The following is a 25,851-nucleotide window of genomic DNA, read 5'->3' on the forward strand; positions in this document are numbered from 1 at the left end:
AAAGAGGCTGTTCTGGGTGATCCCCCCAGGCCTGTCCAGCCCTGGCACTGTGAGTCGATTTAGGCAGCAGCACCGGAACAGATGGGGCAGGCAGGGTTGGGGCGTTTGGTCAGAACAGCCCACCACAAAAAGGGGAGGAAAGAAATGAAAGACAGAGACAGCTTTGGCTGTGGGAGAAGGGGGAGGCCGGAGGAAGGAGGAGACTGGAGGAGGAGGGACCGCGGGGTGGAGGGGAGGTAGACCCAGCCCAGCGCTCCGAGTGGTTTCCTGTTGCCTGTCTCTAAACCCCTCCACATTCCCGCAGACCTTCAGACTGCCCAGGAGAGCGCACTCTGCCTGCCGCCTGCCTGCCTGCCACTGAGGTATGCGTGACCCCTGCCCAGCCTTTCCCTTCTGTAGTTGCACTAACCTGACGCCCTAGTTCACGCTGCCCTCAGCTTGTGCGCAAGGGAGGGATGCTCTAAGGGATGCACCTCTCCTTCAGGCTCCATCACGGCTGGCTTTGAGAGCGTGCTCCTCAGTCCTGTCTGCCTGTTGCTTTTCAGAAGGTGGACTCACTGTGTAACTTTGTCTTCCCTTATAGGTTTACGGAAAATAATCTCACTATGTCTTCAGGGGAGGATTTTCTCACTCTCTGTTTCTCTCTGTGTCTGTCTCTCTGGTTTTAGAGGCTGCCTGCCTGTCCTCTTTGCTCCCTTTGTAAATGTGGCAGCTTCCTCCTTTCCTGGTAATCTGATCCCATCACAGCTGCCACAGGGACCAGCCCAGCAGCCGGAATCTGTCCTCCTGTTCCTTATTCCAGGAGAAGAAACCTCCTAGACTTGGATCTTGGTCAGGGACTCGGTTTTCCAAAAGGGACTTTGCACAATCAGTTGATCTCTGAAAGGCTAAGGGGGAGGCTTCCCCATTAATCCACACCCCCGGGAAGCCTTCTGTTTCCCTCTAATTCTCCCCACTCCCAAACACCACCTCCTATTCCTCCGCATACACAAACTCCAGCGCCATTCTGCCTGAAATGGCACCATCACAGTCTCAGTCTTGGGCTAGGTGTTGTTCCTGTCCTGAGTTCCCTGGGATGGTAAACACAGGCAGTAGCCCTTAGTCTATCTAGATCTGAAGAACCCAGACATCAGATATCATCAACCAAGACGTGGGTGTAATGGGAGGTGGAGTGTGGTGGGGGAAGTATTCTCGGAAGAAAGGGGGAAAGGAAGAAGGAGAGATTTCCAGGGTCCCTTTCCGCACTCCTCCCAAGACTGGTGTCCAGCCTGTCAGTGCCAGGTCTTCTTCAGACAAACATACTACCTTTCTTCACCACCACTGGCTCCACAAACTGGTTGTTAAGTGGACTTCCTTAGGGAAAGGGACTCCAAAGATTCTAAGGGAAAGGGGGTACTGGGATGAGTTATGTCTTCCAGGAATCCCAGTCTGCCCAAAACGGAACAGAGAGGCATGTATTTTTCTCAGGAAAGGACAGCATTTTTTCATTAGAGAAAATGTTTTCACTAGTAATGCTTTAGGGTTAAATTTCTACATGTGCCAAGTGCTGGTGGTCTAGTGAGAAGCAAAGCAGAAGTAGGACACAGGCTTCAGGCACACATTTTATGTGTGATCTTAGGTGTCTCCCCTGGATTTAGCTTCCCCATCTGTAAAGAAAGAAAGCTGGAATTGAAGGTTCTTCGGGGTGCTTGGTGTTCTCTAAAATATTCAAAGGAAGATTTATTAACCAGAGTTTATGGAGTGATTTTTAATTTTTTTGTAGAGATGGGGTTTCACCATATTGGCCAGGTTGGTCTCAAATTCCTGACCTCAGGTAATCTACCCGCCTCGGCCTCCCAAAGGGCTAGGATTGCAGGTGTGAGCCACAGTGCCCGGCCTATGGAGTGATCTTTGAATGGGCCTTAAGCCATCTGTAAGTCCCTAAAAATTGTATGCATTGTGTGTGTGTGTGTGTGTGTGTGTGTGTGTGTGTGAGAGAGAGAGAGAGAGAGAGAGAGAGAGAGAGAATATGGGTACTCATAGCTTCCAGCTTTAAGATATTCTCAAATGGATTAGAGGGCATGACGTGGGGATGGAGTGAGGACTGGTAACAAAGGTGTGTATTTGCAGGAGGATGAAGCGTTTTGAAATGGGAGTGGTTGAGGAAAGAGAGAGTTAACTTGCAGCTATCAGCTGCCACGTTGACAAAGCCTAGAGCAAAGAGGGGGAGGGAGGGGGGAAGGGGGGTTGCCTGGAGAAGGAATCAACTTTTGAAACTTTCTCCAAGTCCCACCCACCAGAAGGCTCTTCTCTGCCTGACTCACTCTCCGAGGAATGCGAGTTGCCATGGTAACCTTTTTTTCAGGGTCTCTGCCTGTTGGCTGGGAGGGGACGCTAGGAACCCTCTTAGAACATCAGTCTGAATGTACCCCACCCCCAAATTCAAGGACTGCAGCAAACTCTAGGCCCTGCCCTTGTGATCTCTCAGAATTCTGGGGAAGCCTTGGGCAGTGATAGTCTCCTTGCAAGGGTGTTTGAAGACCTGGGTTTTAGCTCTGGCTGTACCCTGAAGATACCATTTGACCTTGAGCTAATCACTTCTCCTTTCTGGGCTCCACTCCCTGTACAGATAAAGAACAACAGCAGCCACCTCTGGCGGATAGATAGTATGTGGAAGAAATGGGATAACGTGGGCAGGGAAGCACTTTGCAAACTGTGGCGTTCCCTCCTAATGCATAGGGTTTTAGAACTGATGAATTAATGGTATCCAAAGACCTGGTGAAATCATTCTCTGTTTTATTTTCCCTGGCAGCTTAATCATCTTGGGGTTTGTAAAGAACTTCCCCTTACTAGACGTGCTGACAGCCAAATTTTAAAAATCTTAATATTGCTTACATTCATTTTGATTTGGGGACCTTCTTGCATATTTCCCAAGACTGTTGTGCCCTCTGTGTAGGAAAAGCATTGGCCAAGGGTGCAAAAGAAAATGTGTTCTAACTCACAGTGCCTGATGTTGGGAAAGACACTCGCTCTCTTGAGGCTGCAGTTTCCCAATCTGTTAAATAGAGCTAGATGATCTCCCAGGCACCCTTCTAACTCTGAAGTCGTATAAACCTAAATCTCAGATTCTGCTTTTATTTGAAGAACTAGCTGGCCTACATTTGTAACAGCTTCTTGCTGCACCCCTACTTGAAAAGAAAACAAGAAAGGATGGCCTAGGGGATCTTGGGTTGCATAACCATCATGCTGTAATCCTTATCCATCTGTAGAGCCAATAGCGTGGTTGGGGTTTGCTATTCATGGGAGCAGCTTTCCTTGCTGAAAACAAGCCATAAATAAGACAGAACGGTGGAGGAAAGGAAAGAGCTGAGGATGTGAGGTAAACAGGAGAATATTTGACCTTTGAAGTCATTTAGGTAGGTAGATAAATATGCAGAGATAAAAAGGGACAGGTACAAACCTGTAGGGATGAAGAGTGTAAAAACTGATTTCATCAACAGGTACCCACTGGCACAGCTAAAAATAAGTGCTTCATTATAGAAGCAGACACAGAAAGTCATTTGCTCACACATCTCTCCCTGGATGACACTTTGATTTACGGACACAGACAAGTTCCAGGAATATATCTTAATGAATGTGAAAATCCTGACCCTCACCTATTACAGGCTGAAACAGACAGATGCTGAGTCAGGCTGTATGTATCTTACACAGACACACCATCAGGTGTACAAACACACACTGCTACTTGTAGTCACACATGGATGTGCAGTCAAATATAATGTGGATCATGACAATAAGACAGACGTGTAACCTACATGTGACACCCGACTACCTCTATGTCTCAAAGAGAGAGACACTGAGGCTCAGGAAAAGAAAATAACTCAACTGGAGGTCACACAGCAAGCTGGCGTCTGAGCCAAACTTCCAGGTGTTTGGAACTGTTTCTATTCACCTTGTCTTCCCCCCACCATTGGTTCAGTATGGAACCACACTCAGGCACACAAGCCCCGTGGACACTAAGCGAGGAGCAGCACTTCGTCTCTCCCTTGGCTGGCCTGCACTGCCTGTTCTAGTCCATATGGCTTTGTCATTAGGCCCAAAGGCCGGATGTGATGTGGTTATAGGCGGCTGCTCCCTTGCCTCTAGCTGGCTCTCTCCCAAATGTCAATCTCAAAGGAGAGAAGGGAAAAGCAGCCTTGAGCTTGTAGCAACCCTAAGGACCTTGTTTCTACAGCACAGAACCTGATGCTTCTCTCCTTTCCTCTCTCCCTCCTTGCCTCCCTCCCTCCCAACCCCAATCCTGAATCCAGGGACAGCTGGGCTGTGCAGGGCCAGGGCCAGCACGTAGTGACTTGGCAGAATTATTTCGAAAAACAGCCTCTCCTCAGCTGGGAGCTTAGACAGGAAATCAACTCTGCTCTCACCCATCAAGCTATGAGCTTGATGTCTACAAGGAAGACATGAACACAGACAACAGCTGTTTTTAGAGCTGGTTTCTTTCAGAAACTTGGTATTAACCTCTCTCATGTAACCCTCTGGATCATCTTGTGTTAGTCATGGCATTAGGATTTCAGACCTATCAGATAAAAAAAGCAAAGCAAGGTAAACATCTGGATGTTTTTGAACATCTGGAAGTTTGGCTCAGACATCAGCTTGCTCTGTTACCTCCAGTGAGGTATTTTCTTTCTCTAAGCCTCCATTTCTCTATCTCTACAATAAGAGACATCATATAGAGGTTTCATGCAGCCTGACAACACCACTAATCCATTGGTAGTGGCTGCCAGAAGAACTGTGTTTGGGATTCTGATGCCTCTCCAGACTTTGGGGGAAGAGGTCAAGCGATTGATTAGTAATGTCTGCCACATGTGCAGGAGGGGCAGGTGGAGGCCACGTATTTGCCACATATGCCACGTATTTGCTATCTTTGGGATCTCGGAGGCCTTTCCAGATGTGACAGCCTGGATACTTTGAGGTTATTTCTCATCCTTTCATTTGTGGTCACCCCGATGCAGCAGCAGTCCCCTAGAGGGAGCCAAGGAGGAAGCCTGAAGCTCCACCCCAGCCTCTGCTAGCCACAGTGAAACGTGGCATCTCAGATGTCTTTGTGGAATCTCAGGCTGATTCTGGCCTCAAACTCTGGAGCCACCTCCGAGTTGCCCCGGAAGCTCTTCAGTCCTAAGCTTTAGCTACCACACCTTAAAGGTTTCCTTTAGCTTCTTCCCTTCCAGCAGGAAATAGAAGTGGAAGCAGGGAGTCAAGGGGCAAGTGGAGAGAGGTAATACTTTAAAAAGCTTCTGCCCCAGTTGATCCAGAAAATCAGAGCTGAAAAGAACCTAAGGGACCACCTTGCCCCAAGGGTTTCAAACTGTGTTCCTAGGAGAAGCTACAGATATTCCAAGGTGTCTTAGGAATGTCCCTGTGTGCAGGACTCCCAATCCCCAGCTCCACTCCATTTTTATCTGCTTTTGTTTTTGTTTTGAGGTGGAGTTTCACTCTTGTTGCCCATTCACTCATGCAATGGCATGATCTTGGCTCACTGCAACTTCCACCTCCCGGTTCAAGTGATTCTCCTGTCTCAGCCTCTGGAGTAGCTGAGATTACAGGCCTGCTACCATGCCTGGCAAATATTTTGTGTTTTTAGTAGAGATGGGGTTTCACCATGTTGGTCAGGCTGGTCTCGAACACCTGACCTCAGGTGATCCACCCAATCCACCCAGGTCGGCCTCCCAAAGTGCTGGGATTACAGACATGAGCCACCGGGCCCAGCCTGCTCTTGTTTTTTAATTTCATGCTTATTGATTAAATAGATAATAGGTAATAGACATTGACATGTTTCGATACATGCTAAAAGATTTCAGCTGTTTGAAATATCAGACCTCTGCAGAAGACTTCATTGAAATAAAGGATTTTCTGGCTTACATAATGTTGAACATTGACCTTATACAGACAAGCTGGGGATGTTAGTTCTGGAGAGCAGAGGAGATTCCCCTAGAATTTGCTGTCAGCTCTCCTGACTTCCACATCATGAGGCCACCTCTGAGCTGCTTGTGTCTGCTCCCGGGGGTGTGAGCAGGCGTGCCACTGTAGCTGCATGCAGCTGCCTCTCTAGCCTGCCTGGCTCAGGCCCCACGTCAGCAGAGCCCAAGCTCCTTCCTTCTGAGTCCCAACTCCCTGGAGGGCCTGGCTCATGGCTTCCTTTATTAGACTCTAGACTTGTTTTCCTCTCTTTGGGCTTGTTTATCAGCAACATGTGCTTTTGGAGTCCTTGTTTCCAAGCCAGATAGTGGGAGTGAGATGCTTGGCTGATGTCAGCTGCCCGAGAAAGAGGCCAGCCCTGGGCCTGGGCTTTGTCACAATATCCTCTGGAAGCTGGGCTGGCGTCCTCCAGACCAACAGGGGCATTGTGTCCTTTGTTCCACCCAAACGTCTCTTTCTCCCTGGGCTTGCAAAACACTGGGATTCTTCACTGAATTCTCGTGGGGAATGGAGACTCTGGGATCCTCAGACTTTAAGATGCTCTTCCCAACGACGACATTGCTTACCTCTTTAATTGGATTCTCTTGTGTAAATCACCCATGAGCCTTTCAAGATTGGTATATTGTTATTTCCATTTTACACATTAGGGAACAAATTGAGGCCCTGAGAGGTAAAGTTGATTTCTGAAGGTCATACAATTGCTAAGTGGCAGAGTCGTGATTTGAACCTATATATTCTGGCTCCAGAGCTCATGAGCTTACCTTTATCCTATACTGCCTCATAGTTTATTACCACTCTGTCTACCCTGTGCCTGTCTACCGCATGTGCTTAATTAGATTTAAGTTGATTAAAACAGGTGAGCATGGTGGCTCACAACTGTAATCCCATCTCTTTGGGAAGCTGAGGTGGCTGGATCGCTTAAGGTCAGGCGTTCAAGACCAGCCTGAGCAACATAGCGAAACCCCATCTCTACAAAAAAAAAAAAAAAGAAAAGAAAAATTAGCTGGGCGTAGTCACCTGTGTCTATGGTTCCAGCTACTCGGGAGGGTGAGGTGGGAGAATCGCTTGAGCCTGGGAGGCAGAGGTTGCAATGAGCTGAGATTTCACCATTGCACTCCAGTCTGGGTGACAGAGCAAGACTCTGTCTCCAAAAAAAAAAAATTTTTTTCCACTATTCGCCATTGCAGTATCTCAACCAAGGTCTGGGTTAAGTAAGATTTTTTGGACTGGCCTCAGTCCTTTTGTATACAATTTTTAAATAAAAAAAAGGATTAAGATGAAACCCAATTTAAAACTCAGTTCTTCATTTGCACAGGCAACATTCCAAGCATTCAATAGCCGCCTGTGACCAGTAGCTATCATAGTGGACCATGCAGATATAGAATGTGTTCATCACCTTAGAAAGTCCTGTTGGGTTGCATTACTCTAAAAATTCTTTCCACCCAAATAAGATTTAATGATGGCAATTCAGTTTCTTTGCTTCACATTCTAAGAATCTATCATTCTGAGACCCACAGTCCATGATTCTACGATTCTGAGATTTCTCCCCTGTTCTAACATTCAGTGGCTTTTTAACGTCTAGGGAGAGCCCAAAGGAGGCCCTTTATGTTTTGAGGGACAAACCTGGGGGCTGGCTGTACTTTTCCATCCTCACAGTCTTTCCAGAGAGAGAAGTGACCTCAGCTTCAGGTCCTGCTGGCAGCCAAGGACGAGTTTCCAGCAGTCTCCAGAGCAAATAAAGGCAAAAGGAAGGGACTTGATGTACGGAACAGGAGGCTGCGGCAGCCAGGAGGGGGCTAGGAGTGTCTGCATTTGATGGCCACCAAGCCAAGGGAAATATGCCTCTGATGCCTCCCCTGGCCCTGGGCATTTTCCTTCCCAGCAACTCAGGCCAGTTCAAGGCCCAACTGACCCCCATTCCGGTGGCCTCCTGGGAGGTGGTAGCTGCCAAGGGAAATAGCGTGCAGAGGTAGAGACATGCCAGTGGTGTGTTAGGGTCGCATAGGTCCTCACCCTACCCCTGCCACCCACTCACTGCTATCAGCTGTTGGCAGGTTTCTTCCTCTGGGCCTTCTCATCTGTACTATTGGGAAGAAAGACATGCCTTGAGCCCCCTATGGAGTGCTGGATTATGAAAACAACTTGAAAATGATAAATGTATGCATTATCAAAGACTGAAGAAATACAAAGAAGGAGGCCAGGTGCGGTGGCTCATGCCTATAATTCCAGCACTTTGGGAGGCCAAGGCAGGTGGATCACGAGGTCAGGAGTTCAAGACCAGCCTGACCAATATGGTGAAACCCAGTTTCTACTACAAATACAAAAATTAGCTGGGCGTGGTGGCCTGCTCCTGTAGTCCCAGCTACTTGGGAGGCTGAGGCAGGAGAATCCCTTGAACCTGGGAAGTGGAGTTGCAGTGAGCAGAGATTGTGCCACTGGGGGTCAGAGTGAGAGTCTGTCTCAAAAAGAAAAAAAAAGACAAAGGAGGGAGTTTTCATTTAATATTGGTCATTTATATGAAGGGAATTTAAATTTTCCTGCGGCACACTACACCTAGCTTTGATTGGCAAAGGATCACAGCTGATAAGTTCTGAATGCTGGGTTTTGACACTGTGATCTGACCTTGCTGGAGTGACTGTTATAAACCATTAGCTTTGCAGGATGGACGCAGGCCTCTTTAGAGAGTTTAGAGAGCCGCAGAGAGGTATCTCATGGGGAAGCAGGGAGTAAGGCTGTGCATCTGGAGTAGTTCAGCTGCTTCCCTTCCCGCCCATCTCATCATCTGGAGGAAAAGCGCCCTGGGGCTGGTCGTGTAGCACCGGGCCCTGGGCAGGACCCAAATTTTGTGTTTGTTTTTACAGTTTTCTTCCAAAACTTTGGAGGAGGACTCTAAGATTTTGTGTTCTGTTCTTAAGAGTCTCTTTGTATTTCTCCCCCACTCCCACCTGTCTGAGCATAACTCCTATTTGGCTCACCCCAACTCCATGAGCGAGAACGCTTGCCTATTTTGAGAGGGCCTGAATGTTGCATGACTTTGGACAAGTGTTTCCTCCCTCTCAACCTGACTCCCCATCAGGACAGTGGGATTGAGAACCCTTCCATGCCCATCTGCCTACTTCCCAGGGTTGTCAGAAGGCTCCAGGGGACCGTGTTATTGACAGTCCTTTAGAGATTATAAAGCACTGTAAGACTTAGAGTTATTTTTCTCTTCTGTCTGGAACAGCGGGGATGGGGGTGGCAGGGAGGGTGAGTGTGCAGCTGGGAAAGGAGTTCAGGAAGACAGGGAGGCAGGGCAGACGGAAGAGCCGCCCAGGAAAACCTTCCCCTGATCACACAGGGAAGCATGGTTTCCCTGCTCACATGAAGGACACAGACTCAGGGAAATGTCTGCCTTCCTTTCCTGTCTTACTGATCTGAAGCTTATTACATTTCCACTCCTAGCTAGGCTAGTTCTTCAATGACGTGACTTCCCTGTCATTGTAGCTCAGAGAGAATGACTTCTGTTTTGTTTTAGCTGCTACTTCACTTTGATCCTTCAACTTCAAACTATCTCAGACAAGTCTTTCCTTCAGGTTTTCTTTTCTGTTCCATTTGTCCCAAGCCAGATACAGGAGTTATTTATCTTGTGTCTTCCAAAGGGGAAGCAAGAAGGGAGATTTTTCCACTCAAGCCTGGGGTAACAAGTGAACAACTGTGCAGGGAGGAACATTCCACAAGTCACCTCAAAAGGGGAGACTAGACTTCTCTGGAAGTTGGGGTCATTGTGAAGCAATACCAAACCCCAAGGTCCTTTAAATTTCTGTCAATTTTATGCACTCCATGCAATAGGGGGTGAGGTTTTGTTTCTCTTTTAGCCCAAGAAAGGACTATTTTGAAGCCAACTCTTCCTCTGCCTGTTTCTGCTTCCCAAATGCTATAGTGCAAGCGAAGACAGATGATCCCAGAGGAGAAGATATATGCCAAGACCAGAATGTGCTTAAGATCATTTTAAGGACCCAGGCTGCCACCTCAAAGTTCACCTAGTCTACACCTTTCAATTGATAGATGGGGGAACCAAGGTCTAGAGAAACTGAAGGACTTAACCAATACATCAATCAAGATACTGTTGTGGTAGAACAAGAACCCCTGGCATTTAATTTCAAGCTGAGTGTTTTTCTCCATGATGCCAGGTTAGCTCCCAACACCATTTGGTCAGTTGAGCAGTCCTCGAAGAAAGAAAGGATGATGAGCCTGACAGAGAGGTTTTGGGAGAAAAACGAGGGAAGACATGGCCACTGTTGCTCCTGATTGGAAGACTGTTTGTGGGTACAGAGAGCAGGTTTGTTTTTTGTGGCTGCAGGAGAGACAGGGTAGACAGATCAGGAGGTTTGAGGGAGGCAGATTTAGATCGGTAAGGGAAGAACTTTCCAAAATCACTCGAGAATGAAAATCCTTCTAGTTAGCACAAGGAGTGAAATGTTTCCACCACAGAGCCTCTGTTAGGAATGGCATTTTCGTTTTGAATCCTCAGAAGAGATTCTGCTCCAACATCCCTTATACTCATGAGAGTATTAGAGTCTAGAACTTGGCAATTAGAGAATGAGGTCTTTTTTTTTTAATTTATTTTTATTTTTAAATTTTTTTTAAAGATGGGGTTTCACCATGTTGGCCAGGCTGGTTTTGAACTCCTGACCTCAGGTGATCCACCCACCTCAGCCTCCCAAAGTGCTAGGATTACAGGCTTCTTAACAGTTGCCAGAACAGGGGTATTTTCTAGATCTTAGCTAACATCCCCTCTGCAACATATGGAAGCATCTGGATGGTTTCCCTACAGGACCTAAAGAAGTGCTGTCCCTTCTGGGTAGAATAGAGAAAAATGTGGCCACCCTTAAGTTTCCATGGGTTACATTCCAAGACTATTGTTCTTTGTTTTAGAATGTGGATCTCATTGTCTCAAATTGGCAAGAAGTTGCTGCCTATTAACTTCTCCCATTGCAGAGGGAGTAGGAAGGACGGGGAGGAGGCGACAGAGGAGGAATAGGAGAGATCGGGTTTAGGGGAAAATATAATCTTAGAATATCAGAGATTGTAGGGGCCTTGAAGATATCTGGTTTGGCATTGCCCAAACTGGGCTAATTAGCCCATCACCTTAGTTGAATCACTTTTTTAAAACTTTTATAAATGTATTACAAAAGCAGATTTTATGTCATTACCATAAATGGAAAACTCTGTGTACCTCTGTCATAAATAGAAGGAAACTGTAAAAACAAACACATTAAAAAAAACCAAAACAAGTTTATTCAGTTCCAGCTGGATCTAATTTCCTGTGGAAGCTCTGAGTTGGAGGCCTGTTTTCTCTTTGTTAAAATAGAGAGACAGAGTATGAAGGAGGTGTTCAAGACATCTTAGCACCAAACTGAGACTTTCTTCTCATATCATCAGAATTGAAAGACTGTTAAATGGAACCAACCTTCTCTCGTGTTTTCCACTATCATTTAACTTGTACCATCTAACATTATCTTGCATATATCAGGAATTCAGAAGGAACTCTGCATCAGGAAATCTCACCCTCACTCAACTCTCAATCTCTCCTCTCCACAGCGTTCCCAGCACCATGAGGGCCTGGATCTTCTTTCTCCTTTGCCTGGCCGGGAGGGCCTTGGCAGCGCCTGTAAGTACCTAAAGATATCTTCTTTGCTTTTATTCCTACTGCCAGCTCCAGGGGTTCTAAGCCTGCCAGCCCTGGATGCTGAGAGGGGACAGGGACTTCCCCATCTCAAGTTAGTTGTCTTTCTTTTTTCTTTTTCTTTTTTTTTAAGAATTTTTTTTTCTTCTCTTACGTTAATAAGCTCAGGAGAAAAGCTGGGATCAGGACCACTGGGTGGTGGTTCCAGAGAAGACAGCATTCCGTGTAGTGTTAAGATAAGCTTTTTAGTAGTCGGAGCTTCCCAGCAACAGGCGAGGATTGCTTTAGAAGGAAATGACCTCTTTGTCACATGAGGAATTAAAGCAGGCAGGAGACAGGGTGTTGGGGATTGCTGGTGAGGAGGGTGTCAGGAGAGATTCAAGCCATAGAGAGAGGAGCGTGTTGGTTTCTGAAACAGTGAGGGTTGTTTGGTTGTAAGCAACACTTCAATCTGACTAAACTGGGGGAGGAGGGAGGACATGGGGGAAGATACAGAGGTAGATTATAATATTAAAGGCCTTGGGAAGGACTGGAAAAAGGCAGCTGTAGGCTTTGGGGGCTAAGAGCTAATGGATAGTCTCTGAGATGTTGCTATCTGAATGAATCAACTCCAGCAATTTTCACATCTTGACAGAATGTGCCAAGAAGGTTTTTAAAAATTCTAAAAATGGGCTGGGCGCGGTGGCTCACGCCTGTGATCCCAGCACTTTGGGAGGCGGAGGCGGGTAGATCACAAGGTCAGGAGTTCGAGACCGCCTGGTCAAGATGGTGAAACCCTGTCTCTACGAAAATTACAAAAATTAGCGGGGCGTGATGGTGGGTGCCTGTAATCCCAGCTACTTGGAGGCTAAGGCAGAGAATTGCTTGAACCCGGGAGGTGGAGGTTGCAGTGAGCCAAGGGCTGAGATTGTACTGGGCAACAGAGCAAGACTCTGTCTCAAAGAGAAAAAAAAGAAAGAAGAGAAAAAATTAGCTGGGCATAGTGGCAGGCACGTGTAACTCTAATTACTTGGGAGTCTGAGGCAGGTAATTGCTTGAACCCAGGAGGCGGAGGCTGCAGTGAGCAGAGACTGTGCCACTGCACTCTAACCTGGGCGACAGAGTGAGACTCTGTCTCAGATAAAAAAATTCAAAAAATGAGAGCCATCTGGCTGAGCTTGGGTCCTGTGCTGACTTCTCGGCCAGGGGAGGGTGAGGCCCCTTGATTGACAGACAGTTCTTCTAAGCATTGCGTGCAGAGGGCATGAGTAGTTATCTACAGCTCATCTGGAAGCCTTTGCCAGGAAAGGAGGAAGAAACAGGGCAGGCAAAAAGTGCAATTTCTTTCAACCTGTGATCCCCTTATCCTGTCTTCACTAAGAAGTGGGAGTGATGGCAGACGCTGGCAATCTTGATCAGGCTGCTGGTAGATGTAGGCAAAAGTTTCTTAAAGTTGGCATTAAGTTTTGAAGCAGCCTCAGCCAGCTAGGGGCCTCAAAGTTGTGTGTTTTCTTGTTTCCTCCTACTCCAAGTTAAAATGGCAAGAAAAATGGCCTAAAATAATAATAGTATCACACTGTGAGGAAGATAATGACATCTGTTAAAATTCACAGTGTCATCCCCTCTGGATGTCAATTTTCCCATCTGTAAAGTGAGGGAATTGGTCTGGATCAGTGATTTTCAGACTTTATAAGAATTCAAAGCAGCAAAAATACTTTTTCAAGCTAAATGTTAGGTATACAGCTCAGATACAAAATAGGTAAAATGGGAGCTGCTTGAGCATCCCACGGTGCTCACGTGACTGGCTGCTTCTTTGTTCTCTCCCACCCATGGCAGTTCATGAGGCACAGCTTTGGGGATCTCCAGCGAGCTCCTCTCCCAGCTCCCCCAGCCTGTGTTCCAGGCCACAGGCACTTTGGAGGTGAAGTTGGCCTTATTCGTGACCCCTCTGAACCCCACTTTCTCTTTCCAGCAGCAAGAAGCCCTGCCTGATGAGACAGAGGTGGTAGAAGAAACCATGGCCGAGGTGACTAAGGTAGGTGAGCAGTGACTATAGCCCCTTAGCCCCTCTCTACCCGGATCTATGCCCTGAGAAATTAGGGCAGGTGCTGCAGGTCTCAGTGCTAGAGTGGGGCATTCATCTCCACGTACACATAGCATAGATGCAAACCCTGCTATACCCCACATCCTGACACACTCCTGAATGCTTCCCAAACCTTCAATGGAACCCTATGTTTGGGGGACAGGACCTTGAAATTTTTGTTTTTTAAGCTGTAAAATAATTTTTCTTCCACGATTATCCACAGTTTCCCCAAACATAAAACAGAGGAAAAGGGAGCTGCTCGGGTGTGGCTGGTCGGGGTGGAGGTTGACACCCCCTTGTGAACCTCAAATATCTGAACTAGGTCTCATTCAATTTAGAAAGTTTATTTTGCCAAGGTTAAGGATGCACCCGTGACACAGGAGGTTCTGAGACTGTGCCCAAGGTGGTCGGCAGTACAGTTTGCTTTTATATATTTTGGGGAGGCATGAGACATCTATCAATATGTCTAACTTTTACATTCGTTGGGTTAGCCAAGGCAGGACAACTCAAGAAGTGGGGGCTTCCAGGTTAGGAGTAGATAAGAGACAATTGGTTGCATTCTTTTGAGTCCTTGTTCAGCCTTCCACTGAATACACAATTTAATCTGGCTCAGTGAATCTGCATTTTTAGATAAGTAACAAGGCAGAGGACGTGATCAGATAAGGGTTTGTCTCATGTGAGCCTCAGAAGGATGACTGCATAGAATGGGAGGCAGATTTGTCCTATGCAGTTCTCAGTTTGACTTTTCCCCTTAGCTTAGTGATTTTGGGGTCCCAAGATATATTTTCCTTTCACACTCTCTTTCCTTAACATCCCTGGTGGTCTCTAAGGCAGCTCAACAGAATCCCAGGCATACTATAAAACACAGCGGGTCTATAGATTAAATCTGGATTCCCTACCCTGCATGTGTGCTTTCTGTGACCTGAAACCCTTCAGGTACCCTTATGAGTCTGGGATGGGAGTGGGGACAATTTTACCGTTTCTTTTCCCTCAATTCCAGGTATCTGTGGGAGCCAACCCTGTCCAGGTGGAAGTAGGAGAATTTGACGAAGGTGCAGAGGAAACCGAAGAGGAGGTGGTGGCTGAAAGTATGTCCCTTCCCTGTGACTTGGCACATCCAAGCTGCCTTTGGTTGCCTAGGGGTCTGGGGCATGAGGACAGCCTATGTGAGGACCTACCATTTCCAGTGGAAATGCAGGGTGGGGTCCTCAGTGGGCTATGGAGGAAACACCGCTTTGACTTAACGACTGAGAAACTGGTACTCAGTCCCCTGGGATCCGGGCAAGATCGGTTTACAGGCCATCCATGTACGTGGTGGGAAGGAGAGTTCTCCAGCTGGAAATGGCCTTCTCCCCTCATAGCTCTTTGCCCTAGTCCAAAGTTGAGTTTCCCATTCCAATGGAGGTCGCTGGTCACATCTGGTTGCTGAAATCCCCCATTGGCTCCGCCTCAGCTCGTGCCCCACAGAGGAGTAGATCTTAAGGAAGAGATCAGGAACTTGCACACTCATAAGCGCATTCTATTTCACACAGCCCAAGGAAACGAGGTCCCGAGGAAATGAAACCTGACATAACTCATACCACGCTATCCATGCGTTAGTGCCCTGGGAGAGCAATGACCTAGGGGCTCTGGCTCCAGCTCTAAGAGCAAGGCATTTGTACCCAAGGGGCTAAGAGCATGGACTTTGGAAGCAGTCCAACCAAGCTTTGAACCTAAGCTTCTCTACGCCAGCTTGCTTAACTCCTCAGAGCCTCAGTTTCTCATCTCTCACATGGGGCTGATGAAGATGGCAGACCTGTATCCCAGGGCTATCAGGCGGTTTTCAGACAAGCTGAGTAGCATCCAGTAAAGGATTATTAAAATACTCAAAATAAGCATGGCAAGGAAAAGGCCACATTAGGCTCTCATCCTGAGGGGATAGCTAATGGTGTTTGATCTAGCTGGGCACAGGGTTTCTACTGGAACAGAGGGACATCTACTGAGTCACGTTCCTTCCTGCCTCCTCACCCACCTCATCCGGTATTTACCAGGTTCTATTGTCCAGCGTGGGCCCTGGGGCTTTTTTCCCTTTTCCTTTACAGCCACTTAAGTCTGTTTTGTTGAGCTTCACAGCTCCCTGGCTCAGTGTCAACAGCTGACTTTCTAAGCCATTCTAGAAAGCTTATTCTGGAACCCAGAAATGCCTCACTGTGACTGTTCAGTGGAGACCCAGGAACACAATGGTTGCTTCAATCTTTGGGGAAGCCATATGGCATCTAGTTTTCTGGGTCCCAGACTGAGCCTCCAGCCCCCAAAAAGTGCCTGACCTCTATCTTGAAATAAACCTCTAATCCCCAGACTGAACCAGCTGCTCCCTAAATGCTGACTGCTAGGCTCAGTGCAAGAGCAGGCAGGACTAAGGGCTGCCCGAAGCCCAGAGTAGGGGCCACAGCCAGGGACTTTCAGCCCTGAGATATGTCCAGGTAGGATGGGGGTAGATGTGCTAATCCAGGTGAGGCTAACTCCATGTCTTTCTGCCCTACAGATCCCTGCCAGAACCACCACTGCAAACATGGCAAGGTGTGCGAGCTGGATGAGAACAACACGCCCATGTGCGTGTGCCAGGACCCCACCAGCTGCCCAGCCCCCATTGGCGAGTTTGAGAAGGTGAGGGCTGAGGGACAGGGACGGGGGGTAGGGATTGGACACTTCAGAATATAGAGTGTCTGCTCAGGAAACTGTTGGCTTGGCGGTTCTATGGGCCAGCGCCAGTCTCAGAAGTCCCCTTCCTAGACCTAATCCCATAGGAAAAGGGATGGATGAGTCAGAGTGCGCTGCCTGGCAGCAACCAGCAAGACTTGAAACAGCATCATCAGGTTACAAGCCCTATGCCAGACTCTTACGGCTAAAAGCATAAGAGCATCAGCAAGGAATCAGGTCCAAAAATGTGAGTTCTGGGGTCAAACTGAAGGTTGACTTCAAACCTCATCTCCATCACTTGTTAGCTGTGAGATCTCAGCTAAATTGCCAAACCTTTTCAAGTCTCAGTTTTTTCATGTCCAAAGAGAGGATAAAAATAGTTGTTAACTCACAGGACTGTTGTGGGGATGTGTCAGAAAATGCTTGGTACATAACAAGTATCTATTAAACGCTACTTATTTTTTTTTTCCCATTTATTTATTTTATTGCATTTTAGGTTTTGGGGTACATGTGAAGAACATGCAAAATTGTTGCAGAGGAACACACGTGGCAGTGTGATTTGCTGCCTTCCTCCCCATCACCTACATCTGGCATTTCTCCCCTTGCTATCTCTCCCCAGCTTCCCACCCCCCCACCGTCCCTCCCCTAACGCTACTTATTTTTAAATTATCTCTCAAATATGTCCATTCTCTCTCCAGTAGGACCCATCCCTTCATCCATCCGTCCGTTCATCCACCCATTCATCCATCCATCCATCCATCCACCCATCCATCCATCCCTCCATCCATCCATCTATCCAAGTAAATATTTTTTGAGTGCCTGCTCATGCCCACCATCATGCTAGTGGCCATCTAGTTCATGCGACAAATCTGGGACCAGTATTGTTCCTACAGCCTCCCATCTGGCTTCTCCATCTTGAGTCTCTCCAGAGATCTCCACATTGTAGCATCATTGTTAACATTTTCCTCCTCCTCACCCCACCCCACTCCCAATGCCCAGTCACCAGTGCCCGTCATTTCTCCCTCTGCAGTGACATATAAGCTATACTGAGTAAGTACAGGGAGGATGTTCAACACAGGCTCCCCTCCTCCTAACACGTTACTTATTGCCACTGCCCTCGTTCAGCCCTCAGCATCTCTGCTTGGCCACCTCTATGTGCAGAGATTCACTAGGACGCCAATGGCTCGGCATACAGTTGTACCCACAGCTAAGGTTTAGTAAAGTGACATATTTAGGATACACAGCTGGATCATAAGGAAAAAAGACACAGGCAGGGTCTGGAGGAATCTGGGCGGAGACTGACTTACTCCCATGAGGGGTCATTAGAGTGCATTCTTATCCCAGCTACAAAGATGTAGCCACATGTGAGTGATGTTTCTGTCCAGGGAAGCTCATTAGAGACTCAGCACCCAAAGTTTTAATTGGAGGCTGGTCACATAGGCACCCTCTGCCTAGCACGCACCAGAATTTCAGACTCCCAGAAGAAAAGCAGATGTTCTGCATAAACCAGATTGTTAGGACAAACAGTTCAGGAACAGTGAGCCACTCTTATCAATTAGGGAAGGATTTATAACAGTGCAGGGAACTGTTTCTCAGCTAAGTTCCCAGACAGAAGCCACCGGCCAACCTTACACGCAGGCCACGCAGGCCTTTTTAAGGATAACAATTTCAGGCCTATTCTGTTAACTCTTCTTTGAACATCTTGTTTCTCTCCCATTCCTGTCTTTTTTTTTTTTTTTTTTTTTTTTTTTAAAGACGGGGTTTCACCATGTTGGTCAGGCTGGTCTTGAACTCCCGACCTCAGGTGATCTGCCTGCCTTGGCCTCCAAAGTGCTTGGATTACAGGCGTGAGCCACCACGCCTGGCCCCATTCTTGTCTTTAACTTTCTCTTCAAATATCTTCCAGGATTTTTTTTTTTCCCGTATCTCAGACCTGACTCAGTCATGCCTCTCAGAGACCATCAATGGCTCTCAGCATGGGCTGAGCACTGGCCTGGGAACCCAAAGAGTGGATTTGTGTCCCAGCTCTACCACTAACTCACTGTATGACCTTGGACTAATGACATTCCTTACTTAACCTTCAGTGTCCCCATCTCTGAAATGGACAAGGATAGTGGTATCAGTGAATGGCTTTGGGAATGAAGGAGGGGGTGCTCTGTGCTTTGCCAACAGGTGTGCAGCAATGACAACAAGACCTTCGACTCTTCCTGCCACTTCTTTGCCACAAAGTGCACCCTGGAGGGCACCAAGAAGGGCCACAAACTCCACCTGGACTACATCGGGCCTTGCAAATGTGAGCTTCCTTGGGCCTCTCCAGACTCTTGTCTCGGGGAGAGAGGCCTGAGCAGGCACTGATGCTAGCTCTGCCACCTCCATGCTGGGTGATCTTGGGCAAATCTCTTTCCCTTTCTGAGTCTCAGAGTTCCCATTGATAAAATGAGGTAATTGTCTATGAGTCGGCTCCTCTCAACTGAGTTCAGGGCACTTTCTGGGGAAGGACTGAGCGACTAGGGAAGGTCAACATCAGGGAGGATTTCTAGAGTCACTAGCATCTGAGACAACCACGTCTCATTTCTCTAATGAGGAAGAAGTTCTTCTCTAAGACTAACTTGAATCTTTCTTGCTTCAACAATGTAAAGCAAAAATGATGTTTGACCTGGGCCTACAAAATATTTAGAAAGTATCTGAATTCGAATGCTTTAAAATAAGGGCATGGCTGTTGGCATGCTTTGGGCCCTGTTACTCAGTACTGTAATATCCTCGCCCTTTTACTCCATTACATTCCTATCTGCCCTCCGAAGAGAGAGGATAAGCACCCTCTTCCAGAACCCTGGGAGTCAGTTGTTTGGGGAGGGATGCCAGGGTGCTGTCTGACCTTTGGTTGGTGACACCAGCTGTAGACTCTGTGGGCCCAAGTGCCTTGTTTAGCATCCTTGGGGGTCATGGGAGACCCCCAAGCTCACACATGCTCCCCTCCAAGGCAACATCCACACTGTGGGTCTTGTATATTCTGGCACCCCATGGCACTGAGGAGAGCCATTCACCTGCCTCAGGTGTGCAGGGTGTAGAAAAGTACGTAGGGGGTGGGAAACAAGGTTCTCCTCATGGGGCTCCAGGTGCAAAATTGACAAGGTACAGTGTAGGGAAGGAGGGTTGGGGGAAAAAGCGTTGGTAGGAAGTCCCTGGGCAGTGAGACTAGAGAGTCTTTTTTTTTTTTTTTTTTTTTTTGAGACAGAATTTTGCTCTTGTTGCCCATGGCGCAATCTCGGCTCACCCTAACCTCCACCTCCCGGGTTCAAGCAATTCTCTTGCCTTCGCCTCCTGAGTAGCTGGGATTACAGCACTTTGGGAGGCTGAGTAGGGAGGATCACTTGAGCTCAGAAGTTCGAGACCAGCTTGAGCAACATGGCAGAATCTTGTCTCTGGAAAAAATCCAAAAATTAGCTGGGTGTGTTGGCATGTGCCTGTAGTCCCAGCTACTCAGGAGGCTGGGGAGGGAGGATTGCTTGAGCCCAGGGGGCTAAGGCTGCAGTGAGCTGTGATTGTGCCATGGCACTCCAGCCTGGGTGACAGAGTGAGACCCTGTCTGAAAACAAAAACAAAAAAAGGAAAAGCATGGTCTTGGATGAAATCTTCAGGTCTGACATTTGGGATTCTAAGTTCCAAAGACCAGGATGGAATCATTTCTAAGAAAGTTCTGGTGGTTACATATTTCTGATTCCTCTATTCCCCATTCCCTGCCAAGCTGGGCCTGTAGATAGATGTGATTACTCAGCCTCCCAGCTTCAACACCTGACATGAACAGCGTGTGCCCAGCATCAGCTGGGATCACACCCAAAGCCCAGCACCCAGAAAGGTGCAGGAGCCATCAGGAGCTATCCGTTTCCCTGAGCACAGCAGATCAGGCTGAGAAAGCAGCAGCCATGCCTTTGCACAATGCATTCTTAGAGCATTCTTCCCATACATAATCTCTTCTGCTCATTGTGAAGAAACTGGCCCAGAGAAGTTGAGCCACTGTGCCAAGGCCACCAGTGCAGGTGGTGTGGGTGGGGGCCCTGGGGTGGGGAGCACGACCCAGGCACCTCGTTGGTGCTCGGCAGGGAGAGTCAGAGTCTGCACTGACCACTCTCGTGTTTGGAACCTAGACATCCCCCCTTGCCTGGACTCTGAACTGACCGAATTCCCCCTGCGCATGCGGGACTGGCTCAAGAACGTCCTGGTCACCCTGTATGAGAGGGATGAGGACAACAACCTTCTGACTGAGAAGCAGAAGCTGCGGGTAAGTGGGCTGTTCCCAGCTGTCCCAGGGTGTCTCTCTGGCCCTGCTGGCCCTGTGCTGGTGAAGATCCAGTCCCATTCCTAGAACTGGTCCCCCAGTTATGGGGTGGCCTCCTGCTCTGGAGCGTGCATTTACCCCTGAGCCCCAGGACACACACTTCTCTTCCCGCCTTTGGAGGCTGGTAGTGCACATTAACATCTTAGAGGCTCTGAGAAGTCTTGCAGCAGAGACCTGCGCCCTTTGTTTAACCCAGCGTTAAACAAAAGAGACACAAAGAACTCTATTCCTTTTTTTCCTTTGGAGCCTGTGGATCTTAAACTTTAATGGCATATTATGTATCCCAAGATGCTGATAAAATGCAGATTCCTTGGCCCCCACCTCAGGCCACTGAAACAGTGTCTCTAGAAAGCAAGGCCTAGGAAGCTGCATTCTAAACACTGCCCAGGTGATTTATTTATTTATTTATTTTTGAGACAAAGTCTCACCTGTTGCCGGGCTGGACTGCAGTGGTTTGATCTCGGCTCACTGAAACCTCTGCCTCCTGGGTTCAAGTGATTCTCCTGCCTCAGCCTCCCGAGTAGCTGGGATTACAGGTGTGCACTACCATGCCCAGCTAATTTTTGTACTTTTAGTAGAGACAGCGTTTCACTATGTTGGCCAGGCTCGTCTCGAACTCCTGACCACAGGTGATCTGTCTGCCTCAGCCTCCTAAAGTGCTGGAATTACAGGTGTGAGCCACTGCACGCCTTCCCCAGGTGATTTTGATGTGGGTAGCTATACGTAGAATTCTTTGAGACCATCCTAGGCTTCTGTTTTTGTGAATCAGATGCTGGTCCCCATATATGACACCTCCTTCCCCTCACTGTGAGCTTTGGTCTGGCAAGTCTCTGCCTGCTCTGGTCTCCTGGCAGGGGTGGGAGGGCCCAACAGGTCTGGACAATCTCCATGGACCTCTTCTTGTCACACACGGTCTCTGTTCCCTCAGGTGAAGAAGATCCATGAGAATGAGAAGCGCCTGGAGGCGGGAGACCACCCCGTGGAGCTGCTGGCCCGGGACTTCGAGAAGAACTACAACATGTACATCTTTCCTGTGCACTGGCAGTTCGGCCAGCTGGACCAGCACCCCATTGACGGGTAAGACCCCTGGCCCTGGAGTGGACAGAGTCATGGCTCAAGGCTGGCAGGTGCACTAGCTATGGCCAGAAAGCCTCTCAGCAGCCTATGCTGCTCCCAGTCCCGGCATCCACAGTTTGCCTGGGGAATGGAGCAGAAGGATGAGGCATTTGGAGAAAAGATGTGGACCTGGGAGAAAAAAAGCAACAAGACACTCTCATGCCAAGGCGAAAGTCAATGGGAGCTCAAAATAGCTCCATAATCCTGTAAGTACTAGGCTTGGATATCCGGTTAATGAGGGAGTGTGAGGAAGGAGTACCAGGCTCTGGGGGTGGCAGGGGCCAAGGAGGGGTCAGCCACACACTCCCTGTCCTTCAGCAGAATATGCAGGGGGCAGAGCAGCCACCTGGCACTGTCTAAGCCCCCTCTTGAGGCCCAGCCCCAACAGGGCCCAACTGACCCTGGAAATTATCCAAAAAAACCCGTCTATTTTGCAAGCCCCCGGTTCGAGGGCTCTTGTTCCTTGTCCAAATGAGTTATGAGGCTCTGTGCAACTGCACTGCAGAGCAGGCAGGCAACTGGCCAGGTAGCAAATACTTATTGAGTGTACATTTTGTGCCCTGCAGTATTCTAGGCAGGGTATTGAACAGCAATCAGAGCTGGCATGGTCCTTGCCCTCATGGGCTCATACTCTGTTCATACCCCTGTCACAACCTTCTGAACGTCTCCTGTGGTGATGAAGTGAGAGCCCCTGCTCAGCCTCAGATGGAGCAAGCCACACCTGCACCTTCCCAGTCGTTTTTACTTTGTCCTTGGGCTGTGGAAGCAGAGCATCACACAGAGGGGAAAGGAAGGGCTGCTTTACTCACATACCCAGGGAACCTCGTCTCTAGGATGCTCACCCCTCGCTCTTAGTCCAGCCCATGTGCCTGGAGTCCACCCACCCTGTCAGTGATCCCGAGGGCTGGAGTCTCCTGAGCTCTGGGAATCTCCCGGCCACTTCTCTCTCAGGCTCTTGCCATGGCTGCGATCCAACTGAGTGACTCGTTGTAGCAGGGAGGGGGAAAGTCAAGGGGGAACATCTGGAGCTCAGGCAAAGCAATTGGATCCCACTGCAACAGAGGGCCTGGAGGGCAGCTTCCAGATGGGGTACAACGCTGCACATCTGGGAAAGTGCTCCAGCCTGGGCAAGGGGACCCTCTTCCTCCACCTCCCGTCCCGCAGCTGTAGGTGGCCTTGTCTGCCTTCCTGCTCCTCCCTGGGCCTTGGTTTTCCACCAGTAAAATGAAGGGGAGGAGAGTGTTCCTATCGGTTCAAACATTGTGTGATTTCTTTGGTGACCTGGGTGGGGCTGGAAGTTCTAAAAGTTAAGAAGACAACTGGAGTCACAGTGTTCCCTGGAGACCTTTGGCGGCAGGGTGGGGTGTGTTTTAGGGACAAGTAGTTGGGGGCTCTGGGGAGTAAAGAAAAAATTATACGCATGCTTTGGAGTCTAAGGGCAGCAGGGAGAATAGGGAGGGAGGAGAGCGGGAGAGACATCCAGAGGGCCTCCCTCTCAGACATTACATGGTACACAAGCGAAGCTCTGTGAAGATGCTTAGAGCGCCTGTCGACCCTCACTGCCAATTCCAGTGCCTTCCCACATTCCTCCCCAGAAGACAGCACTGTCACCAGATTGGTGTGTCTTTTTAGACCCTTTACTAGGCATTCATGGCTGTATAAATGTGTGTCCACAGACAATATACAGCGTTGTGCCATGCCAGATTTTGATCTACCCATAGCAGAAGTGCTGAATATTTTGATTTTAAGTTTCTGCGCCCCCAGTTCTCAGCCAATTAAAGAATAATCAAATACACCAAAAAGACCTTTGTTTTTGAGCCCATGAAACCTTAGGGTTGGGAGGGCCCTTAGTAATTATGGCCAACTCCTCCTCTTTGCTGGAAGGAGAAACTGAGGTTCCGAATGAGGCAGTGCTGTTCTTTGGGTCTCATAGCAGTCAGTGGTGGATGCTGGCTATTTTGTTCTGCTTTTTTTTTTTTTTTTTTTTACAAAATTTTTTTCTTTTTTGAGACGGGGCTTCCCCATGTTGGCCAGGTTGGTCTTGAACTGCTGACCTCATATAATCCACCCGCCTCGGCCTCCCAAAGTGCTGGGATTATAAGCGTGAGCCACCACACCCAGCTTTGTTCTGCTTTAAACATCCTTTCCTCCATGCTCTGGGGCAGGCTAACTCCCCGGCTGCCTCCCCAGGCTGGGCGCAGAGCTTTTCCATACTTCAGGCCCTCCCTTGCCTCCTTCCCTGCAGATACCTCTCCCACACTGAGCTGGCCCCACTGCGCGCTCCCCTCATCCCCATGGAGCATTGCACCACCCGCTTTTTCGAGACCTGTGACCTGGACAATGACAAGTACATCGCTCTGGATGAATGGGCCGGCTGCTTCGGCATCAAGCAGAGTGAGTGAACAAAGGGGCAAGGGGCATGGGCAGAGGCACTGCTCCCAGGGTGCTGGGTGTTATATCCCATTCTTCACTCTCTTGGTCTGTCTGTCTGTCCTCTCTGCCTCTCCCTGCTCTGTCTGCCTATTTGACTCCTGTCTCACGGCATCTTCCCGATCCTTCTCTGTCCATCCGACTGTCCCTTTCTCTTTCCCTTCCTCAGGCATTAGCATTCACCCTATGCCAAACACTATTTTGGGAACTGGCAGGCACACAGAAAGGAAACAGGAAGTGTAACTTGGCAGCGTGTGTAAGAGACAGGACAGGCCCAGGACAGGGAGAGTGAGATTCCTCCGTTACTGACTTCCTGGGTGACCTTGGATGGCCACCTAGACCCCTGCCCCTGGGAATGGGTGGGAGTCCACCGACTCCTTGGGAAGTGCGTCATCATCGACACAGCCTTATTTTTAACCCTGCTTTTTTTTTGCTTTGCAGAGGATATCGACAAGGATCTTGTGATCTAAATCCACTCCTTCCGCAGTACCGGATTCTCTCTCTTTAACCCTCCCCTTCCTGTTTCCCCCAATGTTTAAAATGTTTGGACGGTTTGTTGTTCTGCCTGGGGACAAGGTGCTAACATAGATTTCAGTGAATACATTAACGGTGCTAAAAATGAAAACTCTAACCCGAGACATGACATTCTTAGTTGTAACTTAACTATTAAGGCCTTTTGCACACTCATTAACAGTCCCATTTTTCTCTTGCCACTTGTAGCTTTGCCCATTGTCTTATTGGCATATGGGTGGACATGGATCTGCTGGGCTCTGCCTTAAACACACATTGCAGCTTCAATTTTTCTCTTTAGTATTCTGTTTGAAACTAATACTCACCATGTCAGACTTCGTGTTCATTTCATTTCACGGTATTGACTGCCTGTGGGCTTCCTCAGGTGGCCTGGAGGTGGGCAAAGGGAAGTAACAGACACATAATGTTGTCAAGGATGTTTTTGGGACTAGAGAGAGGGTCAGGGGAGGGAGAGATCCCTGCAGAACCCACCAACCGGAACGTGGTTTGCCAGAGGCTGTGATTGAGAGAAAGATTCTGGGGCTGCGTTATGAAAATACAGAGATTCTCACATAAGCCCAGTTCTCACCATTTCCTCCTTTACCTTTCAGTGCAGCTTCTTTTCACATGAGGCTGCTTGTTCAAACTTTTGGGAGCATGGACTGACAGTTCTCTGGGAAGTGGTCCACACATCCTGCAGGGCTTCTCCTCTGTCTTTTGGAGAATCAGGGTTCTTCTCAGGGGCTCTGGGACTGGGAGGCTGTTTCAGCCAGGAAGGCCAAAATCAACAGTGAGATGTAGAACGTTGTAAAATAGAAAAAGTGGAGTTTGTGAATTGGTTGTTTTTTTTCCCCACATTTGACTGACTGTCATAAGGTTTCTAGCATGTTCTGCCTTTTCTTCACCTTCTCTTTTTTTCTTCTATTAATCAAGAGAAACTTCAAAGTTAATGGGATGGTTGGATCTCACAGGCTGAGAACTCGTTCACCTCCAAGCATTTCATGAAAAAGCTGCTTCTTATTAATCATACAAACTCTCACCATGATGTGAAGAGTTTCATAAATCTTTCAAAATAAAAAGTAATGACTTAGAAACTGC

The 25,851-nt window shown here is 48.3% G+C and overlaps 1 protein-coding gene across 5 annotated transcripts; it reads left to right on the forward strand.

Moving 5' to 3' along the window:
* Positions 1–65: 65 nt before the first annotated feature.
* SPARC (secreted protein acidic and cysteine rich) lies at positions 66–25,851 on the forward strand. Of its 5 annotated transcripts, none has more exons than XM_032259825.1 (10): positions 66–362; positions 11,536–11,605; positions 13,572–13,634; positions 14,677–14,770; positions 16,207–16,328; positions 18,534–18,654; positions 20,507–20,640; positions 21,626–21,774; positions 24,059–24,207; positions 24,685–25,851. In XM_032259825.1, exons 2-10 carry the CDS (start codon positions 11,549–11,551, stop codon positions 24,711–24,713), a joined length of 918 nt encoding a protein of 305 aa, XP_032115716.1. In that variant the 5' UTR covers positions 66–362; positions 11,536–11,548; the 3' UTR covers positions 24,714–25,851. The 5 variants fall into 5 exon arrangements, with proteins under 5 accessions (XP_032115716.1, XP_032115718.1, XP_032115717.1 ...); XM_032259827.1 differs by having other exon boundaries at positions 14,683–14,770; XM_032259826.1 differs by having other exon boundaries at positions 13,575–13,634.

The sequence above is a fragment of the Sapajus apella genome, unplaced genomic scaffold, assembly GCF_009761245.1.
Source record: "Sapajus apella isolate SASKATOON/1434 unplaced genomic scaffold, GSC_monkey_1.0 scaffold112, whole genome shotgun sequence".
NCBI classification, from domain to species: domain Eukaryota; kingdom Metazoa; phylum Chordata; class Mammalia; order Primates; family Cebidae; genus Sapajus; species Sapajus apella.

Excerpts from the sequence above, each read along its gene's own strand:
- SPARC (XM_032259825.1), top strand. The coding sequence starts at position 11,549 with ATGAGGGCCTGGATCTTCTTTCTCCTTTGCCTGGCCGGGAGGGCCTTG. Across the intron at positions 13,635-14,676 it reads CCATGGCCGAGGTGACTAAG|TTCCAGGTATCTGTGGGAGC; the intron begins GTAGGTGAGCAG and ends CTTTTCCCTCAA. Across the intron at positions 21,775-24,058 it reads GACCAGCACCCCATTGACGG|ATACCTCTCCCACACTGAGC; the intron begins GTAAGACCCCTG and ends CCTTCCCTGCAG.